Below are 25601 nucleotides of genomic sequence, written 5' to 3' on the forward strand. Positions count from 1 at the left end.
CATTGTCACCACCAGTCTGACTGCATCCCAGGAAAAGGAGCTCCTGCCACCCTCTTGGTTTCAGAGGTGCTATGTCTTCCTCACCCTGGCAGTACAGTGGCTCCACTCAGGTTTTTGGAGCACAGCTCAACTGATCCCAGGTTGCAAATTGTGCCCTGGAATCATGGGCTCTGGCTCTGGATGTTGGCTGTCAACAAGGGGCAGGAGCTGAGGTGAAGTGAGATGGTGCGGTTTTGTATCTTGAGGGGCTGCCTAGAGAAAAGGCAGGCTGAGGAGCTTTCATTAAAAATGGTTCTGGGAAGGAATGCTGGGGCTGGGGGAGGCTGGTGTTTCTCCAGGAGCAGGGTTGGTTGTGTTTTGATTGTGTCTGCTGTAGGGAGGTGGCAGATGTGACAGCACTTATTCTGCAGTGGTGGATTTTTAGTGCTATCTGTCCCCTCTTCTTTTTCTTGCATGAGAAGGATGAGGGTAACTTGAGAAGCAGCTGAGGAGTGAGCTAGGCTCTCTGAGGAGCTGATGGAAGTGTATAGGCAAGTGTTTGGGATGCAGGAGGATGTGCCAGTTAAGTGGTTGTGTTACTCATTTTTTTTTCTGGAGAGCAAAGCTACTTCCATCTGAATGGGCTGTGCAAGGAGTGTGAGTTATGGCACTTGTCTGCACAGTGAGCAGAAACTATTCCTGAGCTGTATTCTTGGCTAAAAGATGTTTGCGGGCCAAAGGGGATTGTCAGGGTGGGTACTGGGGGACTCTGTAGGGATTTGGTGTCTTGGAGTCTGGCTTCAGGCAGTGGGGATGACTGGACTGTTCCAGCAAATATCACAGTATAATACTAAATTTCTTACTGCTGAGTGTTGTTTATCCAAGTTGTCCCTCCTCCCAGCCCCTCAGTGCCTTGCTGAGTGGGAATAGCATCAGCACGGGACAGGCATCCTCCCAAAGAGAATCTCAGGAGCTCATAGGGGAGCAGGCACAGCTTCCATCCCAGCTATTCCTTCCCTGAAGAATACCTTTATTTTGTGTTCCTTGTCAAAAATTGCAGTTTCAGAGAGGGGAAAAAAAGCTGAGAACTTCCCTCTCCCCTCCCTCTCCCCCACAAAGTGATGTATTTCTTTCCCCTAAGTCATTTTGGCTTTGTTTCCCTATGAGACAGTTTTGATTTCTTTTTGGAAATTCCCCACTCACCCGTCCACTGCATTTTGCCAAGAAAAATGCATGCACAAAACAGTTCTGGGTCGATTTGAAATGACCCTTCCCTCGTCCTTTCTCAGTCCCTCCATTTTCCCTGCTTGCATCCCAGCCCTGTGGAGAAATGTTGTGCACTGTACTGAGGACTTCCGTGCAGGCACTGGGGGAAGCTCCTTCTGCACAGTCCCTATGGGAATTTACTTCAGTTGTTGATTCCCCCATGAGAACAGGTTTGGTTTTGGGATGGAAGAATTAGGAGAGCCCATGGGATTTCCCTTTTGTTGTGCACACTGGGGTGCTGGAGTAATAAGGGAAGAGAGTGCTTGGGGAGAAGGGATTGGGACTGGTGTTCCAGTGTCAGTGCTGTTGGCTGAGTCACAATGCCTTGGTTTTTTAAAGCATCCTTGCACCAGAGGGCGTGGAATGGACAAGAAGAATGTGTACAGGCTTTGAAGAGAGGGGTTTGCCTCTGTTAATACCCTTTGGCAGGTTAGTTTGTGTTGAGGAGTAACTGCTGGTGAGATGCACTGTTAGCCCAGAGTTGAGCCACCGTCTATCCATCAATACCACGTGTCTCTCTCCAGCCTCCAGTCTCTTGCTCAGTCCCTTGGGAAATGGCAGAGCTACTACTGCCAGGGCTAATTATTCCTCAAGACAGAAGACATGTGATAAAATATTAACCTTTTTTGAAAAACAGAGCCCCAGTTAATTAGCTCCACTTTTGTGACACATTCACCCAGAGATAAAAGCTCCTTCCCCAGATATCTGTCTGTGGAGCAATGATCTTTCTGCGTGTCCCTGTCACGATGGGGGACACAGAGGAGTGGAGGAGTGAGAGCTGGGAATTTAATAAAAGACAGTGACCTGCCAGTCACTGCGCCCTGAGGACGAACTGCTCCATTTCAAGGTGAGCAGTGCCTGGGTACAGGCACTGCTGCTTTTGTTCAAGAGCCTGAAGCTGAAAACAGAGACAGAGTGGGTGGTGGGATCCACCTCGCTGCCTACCTGGGCTGTGTCTGTGTTGTCAGTGCCACATCTCTGGAGCTTGAGTTTGGGGGCTACATGGGTAGGTAGGGCTCAGTAGAGCTGAGTGAATAACAGGGTTTCAGTTCTTTGGCTATTTAAGAGAAAGAAAAGCCAGGAGATGGCAATTTCAGGATAAACCAAAAGCAAAGCTGTTAATGAATCTAAAAGTAAAAAGGCAGGAAAACTTAGAGCCAAAGAGATCTGTTTTTTTCATCCTGAAAAGGGAAAAATTTCATTTAGATCTCAAATGTTTTTGACACTTTAGTCATGTAAAAATGACAAGCTGTATTTAAAAGCAAGTGATTTTGAGTATCAGATGAAAAGTACACATTGGGCTCCTGAGGAACAAACGATGTGCTGGAGTGGAAGTGATGCTGCAACGTGCGTTGGCGGGTGCAGGAACCGCTGGTGGGAGGCAGCCACTGCACCAGGGAGAGGCTTCTTCCCTGTGGAGGGAGGGATGGGGGTCTCTGACAGACCAGGACTGACTGCAGACCCAGCTGTGGCCCTTGGGGTGGCTGTACCAACATCACTTAGTCCATGGGGGCACAGGATTTCCTTTTTCAACTCCAGGTACCTCCTTCCCTGCAACAGACTGAAAGGATCCTGGGGTTTTTATAGGGAAGAGAAAACCTTGCCCATCTCAGTGCCCTTCAGAGGGTGCACCCACCTAAACCACACCGGGGCCCAGTGATGATTTCATGGTGGCCGTCCCTTCATCACCAAGTGCTTCAGCATTCCCAGGGTGCCATTGATCATCCTCTGCCTTTGACTGCTGTAATATATTGACCACTTGTCTTATAGTTATTATGTGCCATCGATTACTTTGATAACTTGCTCCAAGTAATTCTGACAGAATGAAGTTGTTTAACTCTTGTGCTTGTCTCGCTATTTCTATTGACCTAGTATGTTTATGGAGGCTGAAATCAAAGTCAAGTATTAGTAAGCAATGGAACTAATTCTCCAAGACTTGCTCCTGTTGATAATTAAGGCCATGAGACAGTTTCTTCCATCAAGTTCTTGTTTGTTTTTTTCTTCTAGCCAGAACCTTAAGTTCCTACTCCATCAGCTGCAGCAAAAGAGCATTTTGTTTTAGGGCCATTTGGGTGGATTTCTGCTGTAAGCACTGCAGATCCCTACATGTTGGAAGTGTTCCTGAGCTGTCACAGCGTGGAGCTGGGTTTGTGCATCCCCAGCTGTGACTATGGAGGTGTTTCTGCTTTGATTTGCCACATGATGCCAGGAAGCTCTCTGGTCAGAAAGCGTCCTCCTTAAGGATCCAGGGTTCCAACCTTCTGAATGTAATTTCAGGTTTTTCTGGCTTCTAAAGATCTTTAATAATGGACTGGTGGTTTTCCATGGAAGTGCAAGGTACCAGATTTTGGTTTTACTTCCACCAAGTGAAAAACTTTGCCATCAGCTCTGGTATTCCAGTAAAATTGGCATCAGTTTAAAATTCTGCTGAATGGTACTGGTTTTGCTTTCTTCTTTTCACTTTTGTTGGCTCCATTTTTCTTTTTGCCTCAGTTCTGAGGAAAGAAGGGTGGAGGGAGTCAAGAAGCAAGACAGACCCTGAGTCTGTGTGGAGGGCCCTAGAAGTCTGAATTATTTATGAGCTGCTTTGAAAATCAAGACACACAATCTGGTTTAACTTGTTTTTAAAGGCAGCCATGCTATTCTTTCTTTCCTTCTTAGTAAATTCTCATTTTTTCCCTCCCCTTTTCTGAAGACAAAAACCCAGCAAATTTTTAATGAATTATAAATGCATCTTCTCATCAGTTTCAAGGTTCGCAGGCAGCAGCACATCATGTGCACAGAAGGTTATTTTTGCCTTCTTGCATTTCCCCTTTTCTTCAAATTTAGTCGTTTGATTAATTTTTTAGATACCTATCTTGCAGGGAGAAGAAAGAAAGAGACTGAAAGAGGCAGTCAGTTAGAGGAAATATGAATTGCACACTAGCCAAATCCAGCACTGCTTCAAGTTCCAGAAGCTGTGTAAAAAAATGTCCTTCTTGGTCAACCCAAGGAGACTGATCTCAGGTCAGCCAGCGGTTAAGTTGCCCCAGTTTGCAGGACTCTAGTCTTTTGTGCATTTTCTAGTATTTTTGTGGGGAAGGTGCAGTCTTGGACAGGTTCCTCTGGACATCTAATCTACAGCCAGAGGTGGTTCACAGCCCCAGCTGATTTTTCCTGAGGGCCTACTTTACAATTTTATCAAATTACATCTAGTTCAAGCCTGCTGAATAAATCCTTGTTAGGTCTGGTGCTAACCACCAGTGGGTGTTTGTTGCAGATGTCCCTCCTTATCCTTGCTGAAGCCCTTGTACACCCTGAAGTCATCTGCTCAACCAGGGATTCCTCTCTTTGGATCACCACTGTTTCTCCCAGCCCCAGCAGCATCTGTTGCACGCCACCCTAGGGATTTTTCAGCCCCTTTTTGGGAGTGCAAACCTGAGGGACATGCCAGTCCAGCACAGAGAAATCCTACTGACCTTTCTCAAGGGTATTTTTTTACTCTGGCAAGCCAAACTTGAGCTGGCATTCCCTGCAATCATGTGGCACTGCCAGCTGACATCTGACTCCGTGTCCTTTCTTCTTTCCTTCTGGCATGACTGCTTTCCGGACTGCTGAGCCTTCCAGCTGTGTTTTCAGCCTCTCTTTGCTCTAGCCTTTGCTCTGGTGTTTCAGTAGCACCAGCCTGCCCACAGCCATGGCCAGCCCGAGGTGGACCTGCAGGACCAGGTTAGGCACAAGAGTGTCTGTAGCTGGTGGCAATTCCTGCCTCCACTGCTTTTCCTGTTGTGCTGTGAAAGTCACACCTGTGCTATGAGCTGTCACATCCTCAGGTTGTGGTGTATCCTGGTGGAGCTTAGAGGCAACACCAGAGGGAATCCCAGAGTTTTGTCAGTAGGTTTTTGTGACAGACCTGACCCCACATGCAGGATGTGCCAGCAGTTGTCTCACTGCTCACAGCTGTGCCCTGCGGAGGCCCTGGGTGCCGTGGTGGTGCTGGAGATGCACAGACCATGGCCAGCCCTCTGTTTGGCAGCTTCTTCCTGACTGAGGAGGGACAAAGCATACCCAGAGAAGGAGCAGGAGATGCTGGCATAACTTGGGAATGCAAAGGAGCATTTTGAAGGTCTTCCAAAGCTGATTAAAAAATATTTTGAGGCAACATGCGAGAGGGGTAGCTTGGGGAGAGCCAAGAAGTAGCAAGGGTATTGATGGGACATGAATGCCATGAAGATCACTTGACCCCTCTGTGTGCTCTAGTCAAGCGGATTCTGAATTGTTGTGTCCCATTTATACTCTTGTATGAGACTGATGCATTGACTGTGGTGTGAACAGCACTTCTCGGATTTTCCGTCTCTGGAGGTCATCAGGTAATGATTTTTTGAAAGGTACTCTGCAGTCAGGCACAAGTCACTGGACTTAATGCATGGATAACTGCGAAATGCAGAAATAACTGGGAGAAATGCCAGGGGGCTGTGTTGCCCAGAGGTCAGGTGAGGTGGTGCACAGTCCTGTCCAGCACTGCTGTTCGTAAACTCTATGAACTTACTAGATTCCATATGAGTTGGCACATACATTTTATAGGTCTATATCAAACCATATCCAGGGTTCCAGTTTTTAGAGTATTTTCATGGAAGTCTCCTAGGTTAGTTATTGGGAAGAAGTTCTTTACTGTGGAGCACTGGAATAGGTTGCCAAGAGAAGCTGCGGAATGTCACATCCCTGGAGGTGTTCGAGTGTTGCATGGGATTTAGAGGAACATGTTCTAGTGTAAGGTATCCCTTCCCAAGGGAGGGAGTTGGAATTAGATGATCTCTAAGGTCCCTTCCAACCCAACATAAAATCTTTCTATGTTTTTATGATTTATGATTTTTGCTTTAGGTCAAAGACAGGGCTTAGGCACAATAGTTTTCCACTGTTGTGTATGCCACCCTGAGAGGTTTTCCTGGGAGGTATGACCAAGGTGCCTGCATGTCCTGCCATCCATCCCTACTGGTGTTCAGAGCCTGAGTATGTTTGCTATTGGCCAGGACAGCTGGGGCTGTAATCTTTTCCTTTCCACTGACAACTCTTTCCTTGCCTGTGGTGTGTAGTGGCTTCGTCTCTCACCAGGGCCGTAATATTAATTTTCCTCCATGGGAGTAATTTTTCACACCTTGGGGAATGTCGTCTGAAATCAGCGTGGTTTGTCCATCAGGGCTGGTGTGAACCCATCCTGTTGGTGATGGCAGGTCCCTGTCCTCTGGGCTGATGTGAGAGCCCTGTGGCTGCAGAGTGCAGACAAACCCAAATACCCTTATTTTGGACTTGTGGTGATGAGACTGTGTTCTCCCATGTGTTTCCAAGGAGAAGAGAGGAGCCAGCAGGGAGGTGAAAGATGGCGTAGCTCTGCCTGATGCAGCTGGCTGTTTGAAATAAATATGCAGAGAGTGCTTTGGAAGTGGTGAGCTGTGTTGAGGGAGAGTTTGGACTTCATGGAAAACGTTAAAAATTTAAAGCAGAGTTGTTGGCAAGTGGTGGCTGTTGAAGTAGAGCAGAGGAATGAGCAGAAGCCTGGCAGGAGGAATCTAGGGGAGTTGGGATGAGGATGATCATTTATTGAAGGAAGTTAATGAGGCACAGGAGAAGGTGAATGTAAGAGGTGGGTTTTGAGAGACACAGCACAGCGCTGTGGACATGTGATGTACCCTTGGCTGAGCCTGGGGGCACCAGAAGAGGCTGTGGAACAGGGTCCATCTCTGTTCACACTGTCAATCATCACCATTGTGCTCTGCAGCTGTGCTGGCAAGGTGGGCTTTGGTTCGGTGAGGGGCACTGTGAGTGAAATTTGCCATTTTAAATGTAAGATGGATTCAGATTCCCTGGGAATGGGCATGTGCTGCCCTGTCAGGAGGATCTCTAAGGATGCAGGGGCAGCTGTGTGTGTGAAGGCCACCAGCCTGTGATACCCCTCTGCTCACCAGCAGCACAAGGGCTGAAGAAAGTCAAGAAAAATATCTTGAGAAAGGGACTTTGGAGACCTGAGGACAATGCTGGATTGTCCAAAGTTTGGGACTTTGCAGGAGAGCTTTGCAATTCCTGCAGTGAGTGCAGGGCTCTGGCTGTCTGCTCCATGTCCCCACAAACAGGCACTGCATAATTTATTCCTGAGCTCTTAACAGCACATTGGGAACATGGAGACAGACATGTGCTGAAGGAAGTATGACAGGCAACCTGAAGGAAGTATGACAGGCAACCAGTCCAGGCTGGGATTTTCCAAGGCTGATTCCTAAGGTGTTTGTAGCCAGACTATCCCTTTCAGAACTTCCTGATTGTGAAATTATTTCCATTTTGAATGGAAAAAAAACTTCAATCAAAAAGTGACTCTTCCCATCAAATCAAGTTTGACTTCTTGCATGAGGAAATAAGAATTGTTCTCCATCTAAATGCTCTCCCTGGGGTTTTTAGGGCAGGCCAGCCTGGCTTCTGTCTACTTTTACTCCATCCAGATGATGAGAACCTGCAGAGCAGCCTGGCATCATTCCTGCTTGCACTTGCTGTGCTAGGATTGCTCCCCAGTCCTGCTGCAAGGTTTCAAAGCATTGAACTTTAAATGGCTTTAGCCAGTGAGTTTCAACACACTGCAAATACAGGCAGTGCAGTTGTTACTTTTTTTTTTTTTAACAATCTAAAAAAACCCTCAAACTTTATTTGGTTTCCTGAAAATGTTGCCCTCAAACTTTATTTGGTTTCCTGAAAATGTTGTGGGTGTTATTTTTGGTTTTGTTTTGGTTTTTTTGTTGGCAATTGGGTGACCTATGAAATACCATCAGCAGCACAAAACATTTATCCAGTGACAGCCTGAGGTAGCACAGGCAGCTTTTAGTGGGTTTATTTTCATTATTACAGCAATTTTAGGGCTGCATGCTGCAATTTTCACTTGCAGTGAGGTATTAAATTGAAATTACCCCAGATGTAATTGTCACACAAAATAATTCTGGACATGCTGGATTTAATGCTTTTCCAAGCTGTAGTTTTTATTACCCAAGTAAGTGCCAAAAAAAGACACTTGTACTCCTTGTACTCAACAACTTAAACTGAAGTCTGCCTTCTGGGGACCCAGGATGTTTAGCTGCAGTTACACTGGGGGAGGAAGGGAAAAAAAAAGGGACTAAGTGGAGGAAACTTTGGGAGGGCTCCTGTAAGAATAACCCATGGGTAGAATCCTGGGCAAGGGCAGAGTCAGAGCCATAAAGCATCAGGAGGAGGAGCACTGGGAGGAAGATACAGCAGCTCTGCCTCACCCTTTGCAGGCAGATTTTGGAGAGGCAAGTCCCAGCTGTGGTGTAGTGCTGGTCACAGAGGCGAAGCAAGGCTGGAGGTCCATAGCAGCATCATTCCCGTCCTTGGGATGTGACAGGCCTCACTAGACAGAAGCCAGGGATGAATTGCAGCTCTGGAGGTGCCCATGTGTGACATTCCAGCTTCTCCCACACGCACATTGCCTGGTTGGGCCGGTCTGTGTGTCAACATCTGGAGTTTTAGAAGCAGGTTGTTGCTCAGGAGGAGCCTGAGGCAGCCTGCAGCAGCCCCAGCACTCCCACCCGTGGGAGGCACAGACACACCCAGCTCCTGCTTTCTTTACCAGCTCCTGGGCTGTTGTAATAGCATAAGTAAAGTATTGATGACTTTGTATTTTCCACTCTCGCTCGTTCTTTGCCAGAAATAGCTTCCCTTGTTGGCTCCACAGAGCCCTGCTGGAAGTGGGTGGAAGGACACGCATCTGGGAGCGGTGTATAAATAGCACAGGGAGGGAGAGCAGCTGCCATCGTCTGTCCCTGCAGCTCCGCAGAGCAAACGGGAGCTGAGCCTGAGCGTGGCAAAACGGAGCGGCAGCAGTTTGGGATGGCTCGGCTGGAGTGGGGTACTGGGTGATGCAAGGGGCCACAGTGACCCAGAGAAGCAGCTCAGGGCATGACCTGGTGCTGTTTCATAATTCAGAAATGCTCTGTTTTCAGCATCCCTGAGATGCAATTTTGATGGATGAGGGTGTTGTCGCACAGGGCAACGTTGCTGAACTTTCTCCTGCATATGGAATAGCTATGCGACTTTGGCGTCCTTTGGGGATGGACCCAGAATTAGAATTGGCTCGAAGGTGGATTTTTGGTGGGGATGAACAGGGGAGTAATGAGAAACCTGCTTTTGGTCAAGTTCAAGCAGGATTTGGAAAGGGTTTTGAGTGAAACAATGAGAGAAAGCAGCAACTAATTTAGCATGAGCTTGCAAATATTTTGTCCCACCCAAGATACCATTTTTCCTTATCTTTGGAATTGTTTCTCCTTTTGAGCACTCTTGTTCACTTTGTAAATAATCAGAAATGCAATTTCAAAATTAAAACATGGAAAACCTTGTTAAAAATAGTATCTGGAGCATTTTGGCATTTGAGAGGAGCAACATGCTGTTCTGAATAGCATAAACCAGCAATATCTGGCTGCTCTTAACGTGCTTTCTCCTCTCCATCTCCAATTTAATTTTTCCATCTGTTTTTACTTCACCTTGCAGGTACTGTGGTCCAGAATTTTGGGGGAGCAAACTGATGGTTTGTTGGAAGAGTGGTTGCTCAGTGCTCTTTTCTGCCACGTTTGAGGAAGGTAGTGGCAGCACCTGGGCAGTGACACAAGAGCAGACAAGTGGCATGTGGATGGCAAGGGACAGGATGGCTGTGATGGAGACCTACTGTTGTGTCATCTTAAGGGACTGATAGGGCCCTGGAAAGGGCAGCATAGATGTAAGGAGTTATCTGGATTTTCTGAGTTGGGAATATATTGGTGTTGGTCAATAAAAGCCACAAATTTAATCAGCTAAAGGTCAAAGTAATTACATAGTCTGTGACATTTCCTCCTGGGAAGGAGGCAGCAGTGGCTGTGGTTGCAGCTGTGGGTTTTCACCTTCTGAAGGGTGGCTTGGACAGCTTTAAATCCCAGTCTTCCCTGTAGTCTGGTTATGCAATTAAGGCAGAATTAATAAGGAAACAATTAATATAAAAACAAGGCTTGGCTTACATTACAACTGGCTGGTGGGAATTGCTTCCTCAGGAGTCTGGGAGTGAGGCGGATGGGAGATGGAACTGCAGGGATGCTCTTACCTCTGTGGTGCCATGAGCCAGGGGGATGAGAGAAGCCCTGGTGGGTAGCTGGGAAGCACTGGTTAGAGGAAAGGACTACCAGCTGGGTGCCTCCCTTCTCATCCCTTCCCATTAATAACAGGTAAGTCCTTTGCTGCTTTAATCCTTGGTAGCTTACTTGGCAATTTCTGGACTCCTCTAGAAATTATTCACACAGAAAAAATCTTATTTATTTCTTTGTAATAGTGGCTGAAGACCATTTACTAATGGACTGTGCTGCCTGTGTTGATGAAGTGAACTCTCACTTTGAATTCCAGCACCTGAACAGCCTTTTCTGCTTTCTCCCTTCCCAGGTGTACGACTTTGCGCTACAGCCAGGACCTCCCGCCCACCAGCGTGATCATCACATTCCACAACGAGGCCAGGTCCACCCTGCTAAGGACAATTCGGAGGTAAGAGCTCCTGGGCATCCCTTAAAAGAGGGTCAGTGGGCCAGTGGTCATCAGGAATAAAGGCAGAATCTGTTTGCACTCACCACAGCAACAGGACCAGACCTGCCAGCTGTGGTCTCAAATGGTGACTGAGAGAAATTAGCCTGAAAGTTGTTCTCTGAGAAGTAAGTTTTACAGTGGGGTGCTCAGAAAAGTCAGGAGCCGTGCTCCCTTTGCAGGGTCTAGCATGGGAAACTCTTGAGGGATCATCAGCAGATTAGACAGAGTCTGGGCTAAGAGCTTTTATATCCAGCTGGGTATGAGTCCTCAGCTGTATTTTGTCCCAGCCCTCTAGAGACAGCTATCATTCTACGGATATCTGCTCCAGTGCTGCTCTATGAGCTTCTCCAGTGCCCCATCGAGTGCCAGAAAGGCTTGCTAATTGAGAAGCCCTAATGACACACATGCAGACCAGATTTTCAGGGATGGTTTCTGTACTCCTGCAGCGACACAGTGGAGCACTCTGGGCATGTGGCCATTCCTTCATTTGTCGGTTTGTTCTTGGCTGTGTTTTGCTGTCATGGATAGACTGAAGGCTTCATTTTCACTGCAGGCTTTTGGAATCTGTGTTTAATCCCAGTGTGTGCCTTGAACCTCTGCAGGTTCTCTTGTGGGAAGGTCTGGTGAGGTGTGTCCAGGTCTGGGCTGGTGGGTTGCTCTGTAGCAAGCCTGGGAGTGCTGTGCTCTGTGCCAGTAGTGCTTTGCAGCTACATCTCATGTGCGCTTAGTGAAGGTCTGTGTCCCGCTGCAAGTCTTGGCTTTTAAACCTTGGCATCCCCAGGGACCCCTTGTCGTTGCTGGTGCTGGTCAAACTGGAGTTGCTTGTTAGGGGGAGGCTTCAGCTGTGCCCTGCTCACTGTCATGTCTTTGCTGAGCTTTTCTCTCAGCATCCTTCTTCAGGTGAGCGTATCCAGGGCCACAAGTGAGTTTGACAGTCCTGAAATTGAATTCCTGCTCTGCTTTATGGTTTCATGCCCAATCCTGTCTCCCTGCTTCACACTCAGTAATCTGTCACCGCTTTCTCTCTCTGGCATGTGTGCATTTTGGGTGACACTAATGCTTGGTGCTGTGTACCACCTCCTTGATCCTGGGCCTTCCCTTTCATTTTTACAGTGCCTTGCATAAGTTTGCCATTCTCCAGAACCAATTGTATTTGTAACAGAGGTGGCAAGTGCAGTCCTCTAGCTCCTGAGATATAGGGGGCTTATAACATGTGAAGTGCAGGGATGGATTTTAACTTCATTTCTCCCCATAACTCAGCACCTGACTGTCCTGCCAGATGTGATCATGAGTGATGTTGTCACATGGGAAATGTTAGACCCATGGTACAGCTCTTAGGCCTGGATCCTTCATATCATTAGAGAACTGTTTATTGCAGTGTTGGCAAGGTTAGAAGTACAGGTACATTGAATTTTTACTTCTTCCTTGAGGTGATTGTCCTTTGAAGTTTCTTATTTCCGGCATAGAAAGACTTTCTTCCTTGTTCCTCTTTTTTTCAATTTGCTTGACTTGATTAATTGGCTTTACTGCCTTCCTTACCTGGTCGTGTGTGATTTTCACCCCAGCTTTGCCCCTTTGCACTGCTCCTCCTCGCTTATGGGCCCTGGCAATTCCAGTGCTCATGTTTTATCTGTGGGGAGGTTTTCCCCAGCTCTGGGGACCCTTCTGAGCCCTCTTTCTTGTAGGTTCATCCCCCAATAGTTCCAGAGCCCCACAGAGCATCCCACTGAGCTGCAACCCAGAGGCAAGCCCAGGCAGTGAGGAACTGAGATGACAACCTTGGGTCCTCTCTCCTCTGTCTGTCCCTGGGCTGAAATGCTGAGTTCTCCTGAGCTGACCCTCTTTTTTCTGGTCCCCATGGTTTGGAGGTGGCCTTTTGGCATCAGGCTTCACCAATTTCCTCCTGGATGCAGTGCCTAGAGGCTTGCTTTGATGCAACCAAGCCTGGGGATACTGATCCTTGGTGGCAGGCTAGTGACTTGGCTCCTGCTCTATTCCTCTCTAGATGTGTTATGCACATATTGTTCTGGTATCTTGGATTTTCCAGCCTCATTGCAGAATCAATGTTCTCAAGTTAATCTCAATTCTCAATGTTAGTCGCCCTGTCAGGAGCAAGAAATAGGACAAAGGGACATTCTTGGCTTGTCCAAAGCCATGGGTGATGGGGCACTGTCCTTGCAAAAGTGGCACTCCCTACAGGACCCCATGTAAACACAGAGGAGTGGCAGAGGGAAGTGCTGAAGGCAGCAAGGGACGGAATCGCCTCTGCAGAAGTGACCACATACTTGCTGAGCAGGGGGGATTTTGCTGTTCCTGCAGTTTTCCGGGACGCTTGAGAGCCTCAATGCTCCCCAAGTGCTGAGGCTGAGCTGTGCTGCAGGTTCTGTGTGTTTCAGGCTCTTGGTAGGAGGCAGCAACATGTGGCCTCCAGGGCACCCCTTATCCAGGTCATGTTGGGAGTGCTTGGGACAGTTCATTTATGGACGTTTTGCATTGTCAGTGTTATTGAGAGAAGCTGGTGGATTATGTTGAATAATGGATTCATTTAAAAGTTTCATGATCTTTTCTCTGACCATTTGCCAGCTGGAAGTAAAGCAGGGGAAAATAAAAAGAAAAAGTAAATTTATTGAAGGCTCACATCTCTGGAAATGGTGAGGTCAGCATTTATAAATGCACGTGCAACTGTGCTTGTGAATATGTACAACTGTTCAGGGAGTAGGGGATGGGTGTCATGAGAAGGGGAAATAGAAAATAGGAAAAGAGGACAGAAAGGAGGAGATGGTCAATAGCAAAGTAGCTCTGGAGATTTTTTAAAGGTTGTTTTTTTTTGGTTTTTTTTTTTTTTTTTTTTTTTTGTTTTTTGGTTTTTTTTTACTGTGTAGATGGTGAAGAAAGTATCATTGGGTTGTTTCAACCACCCCTCTGTGGTTCAGTTTCACATATTTCAAGCTCCAGGGCTCAGTGCCTAAAAGTGGTGAGAGTCTCCAACAGTGCATGAGATGGGACAATGTGAATAAACCCAAGGTGGGAAGGCAGGAGCAAGGGAGAAAATAAGCAATACAGAGGCATTTAAAATATAAAATAAAACCCCACCAAACCAACAATTTCTTCTTTCCTGTCTTTCCATCCTATACTCGCCCAGATTTAGCAAGGGAATCCTAATCCTGTCATGTGGTTGACCTGCTGGGCAGATGGTGAGACAGTCCCGTTTACTCTGCTGAGTGGTTTTTATTTATTTATTCTTCAAACTTGCAGCTGGGGAGCTCAGGGCAGGAATAAGAAAACTTAAATTATTTGCTGACAAACCAAAACACATCCTTTGGCAGGAGTCCTGATGCAAGTGCTGTGAATACCACATCAAATATTTAGATCACTAATTAGCAGAGTGAGTATCATGCCTTTCATTTTCCAGTGCTCATAGGTGAAAGGAGTGTCCTGGGCAGCCAACACCTCTCACCTTCCCCTTGTGCCACTGCCTTGTCTGCATCCAGACACATCTGAGACAGGGAGGTGACAAAGCCTCCTTGCTTAGGCACCATATGGAGTCTGTGCCATAACTGAAATGAGTCTGATTAAAGAAGCAAAAACAAGCCAGGTGTTGCACAGAAACTGTATAATTAGCACTTTGTGCTGACTATTTTTTCATTTCTTCTTTTCTTTTCTGCTTTTTGCTTAAACCCTGGACTTTTTTTTCCTCTTAATTTGCTAATCATCTCTCGCGGTGACTGAGTACACAGCCCTCCGTGCGCTCTTACCTTTTGATGTTAACATAAGAGAACTCTTGAATTTCAAAGAGCTTGGTGGGTATTTGAAAGAATAAAATGCGAAAGCTGCAGTGTAATCAAAGCTCATTATGGTTATTCTTGGTGTGATGTCTTTCTTCCTACATAATTAGCCATTTGGGGTTGTTGAAGCAGTTCATTTTGGTGGGTATTTTCTCTCCATACTCCGTCTGATTTCGATAATTGTGACCCTTGGCCCTTTTCATACTTCATTGTCCTCCCAAAGGTGTTTTTTTTTTTCCCTCCCAACAAGTCCTAATATGTTACCATGGAGAGAATTAACAAATTCATGAGTTCTCAAGGATCGGTGTCCACAGTCACCTCTCTAAAGCAAGTGGGTGATGACCAAAACCACACTGACTTGATCAGAAGGTCTAAATTCCTTCCTGCAAATGTTTTCCATGTCTTACATGGTCTGGGTGACTTTTACACTCATATTTATTTGGAGATGAAATTGCTGGATCCAGTGCTTACCTCTGGATAGGTAGAAAAGGATCCCAACAAATTCTTGAGGAGGATGGAAGAGGGACCTTACAATGAAAATTTAAGGTGAAATCCTCCGTGGCTATGTCTGTATAAGGTAAATAAATTGGAACAAAGAAAGTTTCAGCATTGTCAAAAGATAATTCAGCAGCAAACCTGTTCTTATTGGGGTGTGTAAACGCTTTCTGGACTGGAGGCATGAGCTTTCATTTTGATGGTAACAGGTCTTTTGGCAATTTAAGGGAGAAAATGTTGTGATCTTTGGTGCAGCAGAACTTAAAAACTGTTTTGATTTGTTCAAATATGTCCATCACTGCAGTATATATCTACCTATGTTTGATTTCAGGGGAAAAAAAAAATCTATAATAACAGAGGGACTTCAAAGCACTGTAATATTGTCTTCTGATTTTTCCCATATAAAAGGGAAAAAAAAGCCATGCACAGACATAAAGAAAGGAAAGTATTAAAAAAAATCAAAGCTGAGCAGAGGCACAAGTAATAGAAAAGCCGGCTTTGAATTTTTAAAAGTGCTTTTATGGTCTATCTGGAAAAAAAAAAAAAAAACCTGTAATGTTGAAAATGTGGAGGATTTGATGCCTCTTTTTCCCATCCTCCCTGAGGAGTGCTGCAAGAGGGGTGCTTATATTCTGTGTTCGCAGCATCACGTTAATAGAGCACCAGGCAGAAAACGCATTGGTGACAGGAATTTGGCTTTGCTGGGCATCTCTCTGTGCCTGCATCAAGTGGCCCCTGGCTTAGCAGCAGTTTTGGGCCTTGCTGGGGTCTGTGCACCGTCTTGCAGGGGCAATAATGAGCTGAAAGTGTGCTGAAACCAGTGGACAGTAGGTCCCATAGAGCCAGCCTCTGGACTGCCCTCACCGGGGTGAGTTGTTCACTCGAATTTGGGAAAGGTGTTGTGTGGTGAGTGAGTCCCACAAGGGATTTGCTGGCAGAGGGCTGTGATGGTACAGGTGAGGGGGTGCTGTGCCACCCACAGTGGTGTCTGTCATTAACCCCATGGAAGGGTGACAGTTCGTGGAGGAGACCTTGGAGACATCGTTCCCTCATGGGTCAGCATGCTGGCCTTTTCCCCTTGTCCCACACATGGCCACTGTTGGCATTCAGGGGTCATCTTCCCTGATTTATGGGATGGCAAGCCCAGGCACAGAGTTGGCAGCAGATCTGGGGACAGCGGGAACCTGCAGCTGAGCTGAGACTGGGCTGCACCTCTTCCCAGCCCAGGGCCTTAGAAGTAGTCCATTTTCTTCCATAAGATGTTCTCTGGCAGGAGATCCTCTAAGGCACTGAGTACTGCTTAAAGCCCAGACCTGAGCCTACACAGCCCAATGCTTTGGTTGAATTCTTCTGGCTGATACCAGCAAAAGCAGAATCAGCCTCTTCACAGCCACCTTCCCCCAGAGTTAAGCCCTGCACTGCCTTTCTGGCAGCCCGATCTACAGGGGAGACCAGGCAGAGGCAGGCCTTGAATGTTCCAAGTTTCCCGCTGCCTCCTCCCCTCCCACTCTCAGTGGGTTATTTATTTATTTTGCTGGCTTTTTTACAAGCCTGCTTCTTTCCTGCAGGTTGCACAGAGTTAGGTTTCCAGGCAATCAACACTTGTTAAATATTCCACTGAGCATGATATTGCTCTCCTGTCTCTGTCTACTGATGCTCGGCTATGGTAATTTGCTGAACTCAGCTCTGGCGTACGGGGATTTCTAAAAAATAACAAGTCTATTAATAACAATAATTTAAAAACACTTGACAGGTAGAAACAGCACATCTAAATTGTTCTCTGTGCCCCAAAGGGAGGAGGGGCGCTGAGCCACGTTTTCCCAGTACTTTGTTCAGGCTGTGAGAGTTGGAGAGTGTACCAAACTCTGCTTGGTACAAGCCAAAGTGTCGGGGTAGCCACAGCAGCTCCAGACTGTTGCTTAGGGGACAGTGGCTTTCTCTTCCTTCAAACCTTAGCATGCAAGGCATCTGAAGTGGGGAAAAATAATGGTTTTTGCCAAGATCCTGAAACTGGAAGAGGCAGGAATTGTCTTTCCAGAGAAAGTAATTCTTGGAAGTGATTTTTGAGGAACTCCGCAAGGATGGTGCTAGGCTTACCCACTCTGGTCTGATAGAAAACTTCCTTTTTTGAGGATTTCTGCCCAGGGAAAAGAAAACCAGCATGGAGGAAGGGTTAATTATATATGGAAGAAATTCTTTCCTGTGAGATGCTCAGAGAAGTTGTACATGCCCATTTACTTGAAGTGTTCAAGACCAGGTGGGATGGGGCATTGAGCACCCTGGTCTAGTGGAAGTTGCCCCTTCTCTGTGGCACTGGGATTGGAACTGGATGATCTTTAAGGTCCCTTCCAACCCAAACCATTCTCTGATTCTATGATTCTATTTCATGCATCTGCCTTGGGATGTCCTGTATGCCTTCCAAAAAAAATCTGGTTCAACTGTTTCCCTCTGCAGGGTTGTAATTCCAGCACCTGGAAGGGAGGGAGTACACCAGTGCAGGCAGAAGGCACCTGGCAAAGGGGAACCCCCTGGGTGGGGTGGGCTGCTTTTTTTGCCAGCTGGTTGGGTGGCTCCCAAGTCCCCTGGGGCTTCTGCCCTTTGTAGCTCTCCTTACTGTGGTTTGGGCCAGGGATGTGGTTTTTCCAGACTTCCAGGTGGGTTTTTTTGCAAGAGTTTTGAGAGACTGGGACAACCTGTTAATAAGGATCTGACAGGGGATCAGGGGCTGCAAGATTGTTAGGTAGTTGGGTGACTGCCCTCCTGTGCCAGTGGGAGGTCTGAAGATCTGAAATTTGGGGGGATTTTAAATGCTTTATGGAAAAGGAACCATGCTCAGGATGAAGGCAAAGAAGTTTAAATGCTGTAAAAGCTTGTACAATCTGACTGGCATTATCAAAGTCTAACTCAAGCACTTAGGAGGCTTTTGGGATGCTCTGGGGCTTCTTCGTCAAGCAGACAGCTTTGACCCTTTGCTGGGGCAGGATTTTAAGCATGTGCAATAGCAACTGCAACTCCATGTCTTACGTGTCAGGGTGACTTTTGCACTGGTGTTTATTTGGAGATGAAATTGCAGGAGCCAGTACAACCAATCTATGACCTCTGCACCATGAGAGAAAGGGAGAGAACAGGTCTAGATTTTTTAATAATAACAGTAATAACCCTTGGTGGCTTAATTAAGGGAAAATTGTAGCTTTGAGCCATGTTTCACAGTGTCTGTCCACATGGAGGGAGCTGTGAACCACATCCTCCAGCCTCTTTTTCATTAGCTGGGTGGGCTCCAACCCTGCTCTTATCCTCTCGGCAGCCTCTGAGAGACAATCAGCTTGTGGATAAAAACAGGAGTTGTTCTGCCACAGCTGTGAGCTATGTAAAGATGGGTTTGAGCTGGGTAATTTTCTCTGTGTTGGCCCTGCTGTCGCTGGACACCATATCATTAGCCCCAGAGGAGGTGGAGAGGTGACGGCAACTTTGCTGTAAGCCCAGTTAGGAATCTTGGTGCAATTTGGACAAAAAAAAAAAAGTGCCAGATTTTCCTGGCTTTACGTGAGGCTCTGATTTTGCACACAAAGGTGAGAAGGGTGAATCTCAGCTATTTCCAAGGAATACAGAGCAGTTAGCTCCTAGATCAGCCTACATGGAGTTGATAGCCAGGCACTGTAGATTACTGGGGGGGTAGTTTCTGGGTTTTTATCTAGTATATCCTTTCTGGAAATCCAAGCCTGGTCTTCTGTGCTTTGGCAGGAGGTCAGTTCCTTGGCTTTTCCACTCCATTTGCTGGGTTGTTAAGTTGGTCAAGCACTGTCATGGGTTTTCTCTCTTCATTCCTTAGCGTGCTGAACCGCACCCCAGTGCACCTCGTCCATGAAATCATACTCGTGGATGACTTCAGTGATGACCGTAAGTGACCCTTTTTCCCTGTTAAAAGCAAAGGGCCCAGATGCCTGTGAGAGACTGGGATTAGCACTGAGACAGGGGAGAGTTCGCTGGAGTGGAAGGAAATTTAAAACTCTGTAGCTGTGGGGAGCAAACCCTGCTGTGCTGGGTTAGCATCGCCATGTATAGAATTCAAATTCCAGGTGATCCAACCTCTTCTCACCAAAATAATGCAAGAAAAGTGCTTGGCAAATGGTTTTTATGCCCAGCAGATGTGACTGCAGTCCTTACACGGCTATATCCCACCACAGCTGTGGTGTGTTTGATCTGGCTTTCAGCTGCAGCCAGGAGCAGTTCTGGGTTGACACCACTGGAATTCCATGGGACAATGACAGTCTGACCCTCTTGACCCTATGTGTACATTCTGCATGCATTTATGTAGGTGGTCAGCAACTCTTGCTTTTTTTTTTTTCACCTTCTTTTTTACCAATGGAAAGAGGACTCCCTGCATGGGTTTTCCCATTTTTGAGGTGCACCATAAATAGCATTGTACACCACACAAACAGCCCACATCCTCCTACTGTTCCCTCCCAGTTAATAGCGTGGCTCAAGGGAAATCAATAGCTCTGGTCTCCAGTAGAAGGTAGCTGAAGCCCCAGGGGCTCCCAGGGAACCACCCCTGCTAAAGAGCTTGCCTAGTTGGATGGGAGAGTTGAAGATCTAAGTGCTCAAAAACACTGTCTCAGGCATAAAAAGGATGATAAACTGGCTGAGTGGTCTGTGGCACTTACGTTTCAAGGAGCTGCAAAATAAAGCTGTTTACTTGCAAACATGAAAACAAAGCCAGATAGGTTTCTTTTTAAAAAATCTAGGCTTTGCTCTTGGATGTTATAAATAGGCATTGCCTCGGAGAGCATTAGGGACAGATTTCACACAAGACCACTTCTTGGCATTGACACCTCTCTGGGAAGTTGCTGAAGCTAGGGGAAGGAGCTGCTGTGACTATGGTGAGCCCTGGAGCAGCTCCAGCACACAGGGCAGGCAGGCTGGGCAAGTCTGGGAACTGGCAGAATGGCTGTGATGGGGAAGAGGAACAGGTGCAGGGACTTGAGCTGCCCTGGAGAACAGCACAGCAGGATTTTTGTGGGTGAAGCCAGGTATTTGGCTAAATAGGCAAAGCACTTGCCTTCTGGGAAGGAGTCAGGTTTGTAGGAGCACAGCTCCCCTGTCCCAGCATGCCAAGTGCTGTGAGCCAGGGAGAAGGAGCAGGGCTTTAACTCAGCCCAGGGCACCAGAGGGGAGCCTGTTTCCTGTGTAACTTAGGGCAGCCCCTCAGCTACTCAGCGCTTCTCAGCTATCTGACATCTTTGCTGTGATAGTCTGAGCCTGCTGGCATCTGCTCTGCATGCATTTACATAAAATACATGCATTTGCATAATGCACTACACACACATGGTCAGTTTTTTCCCTGCAACCCAGCCCAAGCAATTAGTGCTTTTATCTCATGCCCAGTTGAGTCTCATTTCTCACCTCTCTCTGCCTGCTGACCTGTTATTCACTGGGATGCAGTTCTTCAGCCTGTGAGTTCCCACTATCCCCAGCAGATTTTCACTGTGAGTCTGTAGCCAAGCCCTGCCACTCCTGTTCCTCTGTTCCAGCTCTGTCCCTGAATTGTTAGGGGTGTGGGTACAGTGATCTCTTGCTGACAGAGATTTCTAGAAGGGGTGAAAGTACTCGAGGGTGTGGGTTCAAGGGTTGGGCAGAGGGGATGAGGCACTCACCTCTATGTTTATAGTGCTGAGGAAGATGAGGGACAGGGGTGAGAGCCATGAACGTGTTGTGAAGGTCATAGTGTGGGTGTGTAGAGGTGGAGGGGACTGTGATGGGTACACCTGACATCCTCCACTTTGCTGGGAGAAATCTGGGTGAGGAGAGATCCTAGGGCTGTGTGTGGGGTTGCAGGACCTCACTAGCTCAGATGTAGGTGGTTGTCAGGCCTTTCTGCCCCATGGAGCTCTTGCCCAGGGCATGAGGAGCACCCAGCTGCTCCACAGGGCTTTCTTTGAGCATCCTTTTCTCCTCACTGAAGGCTCCAGGCCACCACAGGAAGCTCCTGCCCCGCCAGGCAGACACGCATCAACAGCTTGCGCGTTGCTTTGCAGCTACCAAAAATAGTCATTTGCATTAATGTGCAGAAATTTAGATTCTGACCTGAACCACAACTTTTCTATGCTGATTTTAGAGCATAATTCAGCTGTTCTCAGTGTAAATCTGCTGAATTTACACTAGTTTTATGAAAATTGCTGCTCTGCCAGGCCCAATTTATGCTTCACGAGCTGAGGGCTAAGGCTGTTGTGACCCAGCAGTACCATTGCCCTAACAGACCATCAACCAGAACAGGACAGGGTCCTCTCCCTGCTCCCAGTCTCTCCTAGGAGTTCCCCATTTCTGCTGCCAGAGCCACTGGTGGGGGCTGAGGGTGACTTGTCCTCCCTTTGTGTCTCCCCAGCTGATGACTGCCGCTTGCTGGGCCAGCTCCCCAAGGTGAAGTGCTTGCGGAATGGACAGCGGGAAGGTAAGAGCTGCTTGCCCACAGCCCACGTGGGAAACACAGGTTCTGGGAGGTGGGACAGTGATGGGGCCACAGGGAACCTCCATGCAGTGGTCAGCCAGGAGGTCAGTGGCTCCTGAGAATAAAAGGGGGCCCTGATAAAAGAAAATGTGATAAAGAGCTGGGATTTGAAATGGATCTTCCCTTCTCTCACTGAAAAGGATGGGACTATTAAGATTTCCAGTGAGGCTCAGCTGTAGCTTATTAGCCAGAAAATTAGAACAGGCAAAACAAAGCCCCGGGTCTTATTTGTAAAGATGTTAGCTCTAATGAAAGAGAGAAGATCTGCTCCTGCTGCTTCTGTGGGATTTTTTTTTTTTAATAATTAATTATATTTGGGAGATTAAGAAGGACTATATGGAGGATGAATGCATGTCCTACTGGACTGCTGCTGGCAACCTTTGGAGACATCTCCCCATTCCCCATAGCCTGAATGTATGTTTCAAATCCTAGTTTGCGGTATTAGGATAACTAAAAACAAATACGTTTTTTGGTGCTGCAAATCCAAGGTGTGCATCCAGGTCGATGTTGGGTTGAGGAGACTGAGGAGTGGAAAAGGTTCTTTCCTCTGTGGATTCTTTCTACAAAGGATTTCAGCTCTGCAGGCCTGGTGACAGGGCGGCATCAGGCCCCATGGGTGTAAGAGACAGTCCTGCTTTGGCAGGAGATTAAGGGAGATCTCCATAGACCTGCAGCTCCTTCTCACCTTTCTCCCCTGTCTTATGGGGGTACATGTGTGCTCATCTCCAGCACTTGAGAGATCTGCAGTTATTGGTGCTCTATAAATCAGTCACAGTGTGGGAACTCAACCTTACCTTGCTGAGTACATCACTTAAACTGTATCCCCCAGGGGCTGCCAGGATTTGGGAAGGGCAGGGGTGGGTGAAGAGGAACATACCTACTCACAAGATCTTAAGAGTCACAGAGAGAGATACAGGAACAAGTCTGTATTGCAGGAGGAGACCTTGGCAAATTCCGGATGCTCCAGGCTTTGTTCATGTGTTCCCCTCTCCAGCTCAGAGGCTGTTGCTTAACCCCTCTCCCCTAGGGAATTTTAGTACGAAAGTCAGTGACCTCCTGCATGAACCTGATGTGTGGCTGCTCCCTGAAATCCTGTCTCTCTTCATCTGCCCATATGTCCCCTTGTATTGCCACTGTTTCTGCTTCATAAAGAAGTTCTGCTCCCCTTGAGTCACCTGTTTCTCCTCTTGTTTGATGTGTGCAGCAATGCATTCCCATCTCCAAATGATTCCAAATTCACCATCATGACCCTGATAAGTCAAGCACCTTGAAAAGCCAACCCTCTTTCCTTGTTGGAAAATGTGTTCCCATTGAGCTGCAAATCAGCAGTGCCCTCAGGGTGGGAGAGAGATCCGGGGATCACTGGGACACAGAAGGGGTCGCAATAGGAAAAATTAGTAGTCTGAGAAAAGCTTTATTCTGGTACAGGGTGTTTCTACCCTCAACTTCTCTGTCCCATTCCCCACTGCCTCACATCTGTGTTAGATTTGTTGCCTGCAGAGGATCATGAAAGCATTTGAGTCATGTTTTATCCCAAAAGGTGACAGCAGAATTAATTATGCAAACTACGTGTTGGCATAAATGCCATAAATCAGTAACCTTGGTGGAGCCATTTATTTCTTTGGGGATCTTAGGAAATGCTTGGCATACCTTGCAGTGCTGGAAAGGAGACAATGAGCCTGAGCCATGTTTTATCTGGATGGGATTTAGGCAGGTTAAAACCCAGGAGAAGCACGAGGAGGCTGGGGATGTTACCCAGCCATCTGGGCAGCAGCTGACATGGTGCGTCCCTGACCAGGTCTGATTCGGTCCCGAATCCGAGGGGCAGACGTGGCAAAAGCCGGTGTCCTGACCTTCCTGGACAGTCACTGCGAGGTGAATAAGGACTGGCTGCTCCCTCTGCTGCAGAGGATCAAAGAGGTGAGTGCTCCTGAGAGACCAGATTCACCCTCAGGGGATGCATCCCGATGTCCCCTTCCTCTTCCTCTCAGTGGGTGTGACCATCCAACCATAACCAGCTGCATGCAAGCATCCCAGTAAGGGATACAAAGAGGCCTTTGGGGTACAAAGTGGCCTTTTCTGGTCTTCCTTCACCCAGCAGGCAGGTGGGGTGTCTGTGTGACTGGGGGAGCATGAGGGTGGGTGGGACAAGGTGTCTCCCAGGGCAGTGGGACCCTGACTGGCAAGCACAGGTTGAGTGGTGATAGGGGAATACATGGGCAGTGCTCCAGCAGAGATTTTAATTAGGCTCATGTGACGATGATTTAAGGGAGTGATGGCTCCTTGAATAGGGGCCGAATTTAATTTCATGCAAATTAAGCGCTAATAAATTGATTTAATAGGATTTAAATTCTGCTGATTTTGGAGCAGACAAAGACATTTGCCTTTCTCTGGCGGCAACTCTCTTGCCAGACGTGCACACAGAGGCTGCTGGCACCTTGTCACTCGAGTCAGGGGAGCTCTGTGGCCGTGACCTGCTGGCAGCAGAGTGCTGGGATTGAAGCTTTCAGCTCAGGTGTGGATGCACCATCCTTTCCCTTCACTGTGCCTCGGTCCTTCACCCTTGCTACACCTCTGGCTCCTGATGGCAAGTGTTAATTACTCAGCAATTTTATAACTTCTGAGTTGCATAGACATAAGGGCAGCTGAGGAGCAAGGCAATGCTAAGGTGGTGGGTCATGGAAAAACCTGCCTGGCTGGTGTTCACTGTGCCCCTCACCTAAGGCATCCTGCTTTTCACACCTGCAGATGCGACAGCTGTGATGGCTGGGCTGTGCATCCCCTCTGTGTGTCAGCGATGGGACCAGGAGCAAGGGGGGCACAGCACCAGGTCAGGTCCCTCCACGTGGGCGATGGCAGTCGGTGCTGCTGGCCCTTTCAGCACAGCCAGCACTGGAGAGGTCCCAACCTCGGTTTGCAGGCTGGGCCACAGAGCTGCTGATAGATGGAAATGTGATGGAAATGGTCTGTTCGTATCATCGATCGTGGCTCCGGTGGAGTTACGAGAACACATGCTGTGATATCCCACTGGAGCCTCATGGCTGGCCTGTCCAGGGTGGGATTTACTACTAAACTTTACAGCATCACTTGTTCCTCTTTGCTTTTTAAAGGCAGGCATTCCTTGCTCTTTGCCAAAGCCCTGCTTGTACTTCAGTGAGGAATATCCAGAGCAATTTCCTCTTTCCCAGGCAGAGCTTTTGATGTGCTTTGTCAGGAGAAGGGCATCGAAGGCAGCAGGAAGGGGGCTGGCAGATTTGCTTTCCCACAGCTGCGGGATGGTGCCCCATATCCAGCTTCCATGGGGTAGGTGAGTGTGAATGCCATGTGCAGCATCACCATAGGAGTTTCAGTGCCTTGTGGTCTGAATGCAGCATCAAACACACACACCACCTCTGTGAACTCTTCTGGATTGAAATTTTCCCCAGCTGGAAGGAAGTAAGGCAGTCTGTAAGCTTGCAGTGCTGCTCATGCTGCCCTGACCTTGCCCAGTATCTTGCAGCCTCAGGCATCAGGGGAGATGTACTACAAAGAGTGTTGAGGAACCTGCAAAGCCAGAGGGGTCCCGTTTGCCTGCTTTTTAACTGCTCACAGAAGCTGCAGGATAAGGGCAGAGTCCTCAGTCTCCTTCTTCCAGGCCCACCGTACCCATCCTTGCCAGCCGGGTTAAGGTATTGTTCAGTGAAGTGTATGAAATGTTACTGCTGCCACCTTCAGGCTGTGCTCTAGAGGTGGGCTCCCTGTCCAACTGCTCCATGAGGATCAGCTGCCTAGGAGGAGCATTTTCTCACTCGGTTGCTCCCAGGAACAGTCTGTTTTGAGTTAATGTGCTTTAAGTTCCAAGCATATGAGTGGTGAGTGCCTCAAGGCACACCCATCACTTTTGCCACCACAGCCCAGCCACTCTGCTCTTTGCTTCTCTTATTTTCTCAGCCAGAGCAGCTATTCCTGCCTCTTTCCATGGTGGGAAGTGTGTGCCACCATGCAGCCGTGTGGAGGTG

At 47.7% G+C, this 25601-nt stretch overlaps 1 protein-coding gene across 1 annotated transcript in view; it reads left to right on the forward strand.

The window, feature by feature from the left end:
* The window catches only part of GALNT14 (polypeptide N-acetylgalactosaminyltransferase 14), a 92583-nt gene that overhangs the window by 41283 nt on the left and 25699 nt on the right, over nt 1-25601 (forward strand). Inside the window, exons 3-6 of the mRNA XM_053939593.1 lie at nt 10681-10779; nt 18928-18995; nt 21481-21546; nt 23402-23523. Of these exons, the coding sequence (XP_053795568.1) occupies nt 10681-10779; nt 18928-18995; nt 21481-21546; nt 23402-23523 (355 nt within the window). The remainder of the gene's footprint in view (nt 1-10680; nt 10780-18927; nt 18996-21480; nt 21547-23401; nt 23524-25601) is intronic.

The sequence above is a fragment of the Vidua chalybeata genome, chromosome 3 (assembly GCF_026979565.1).
Source record: "Vidua chalybeata isolate OUT-0048 chromosome 3, bVidCha1 merged haplotype, whole genome shotgun sequence".
Lineage (NCBI taxonomy): Eukaryota > Metazoa > Chordata > Aves > Passeriformes > Viduidae > Vidua > Vidua chalybeata.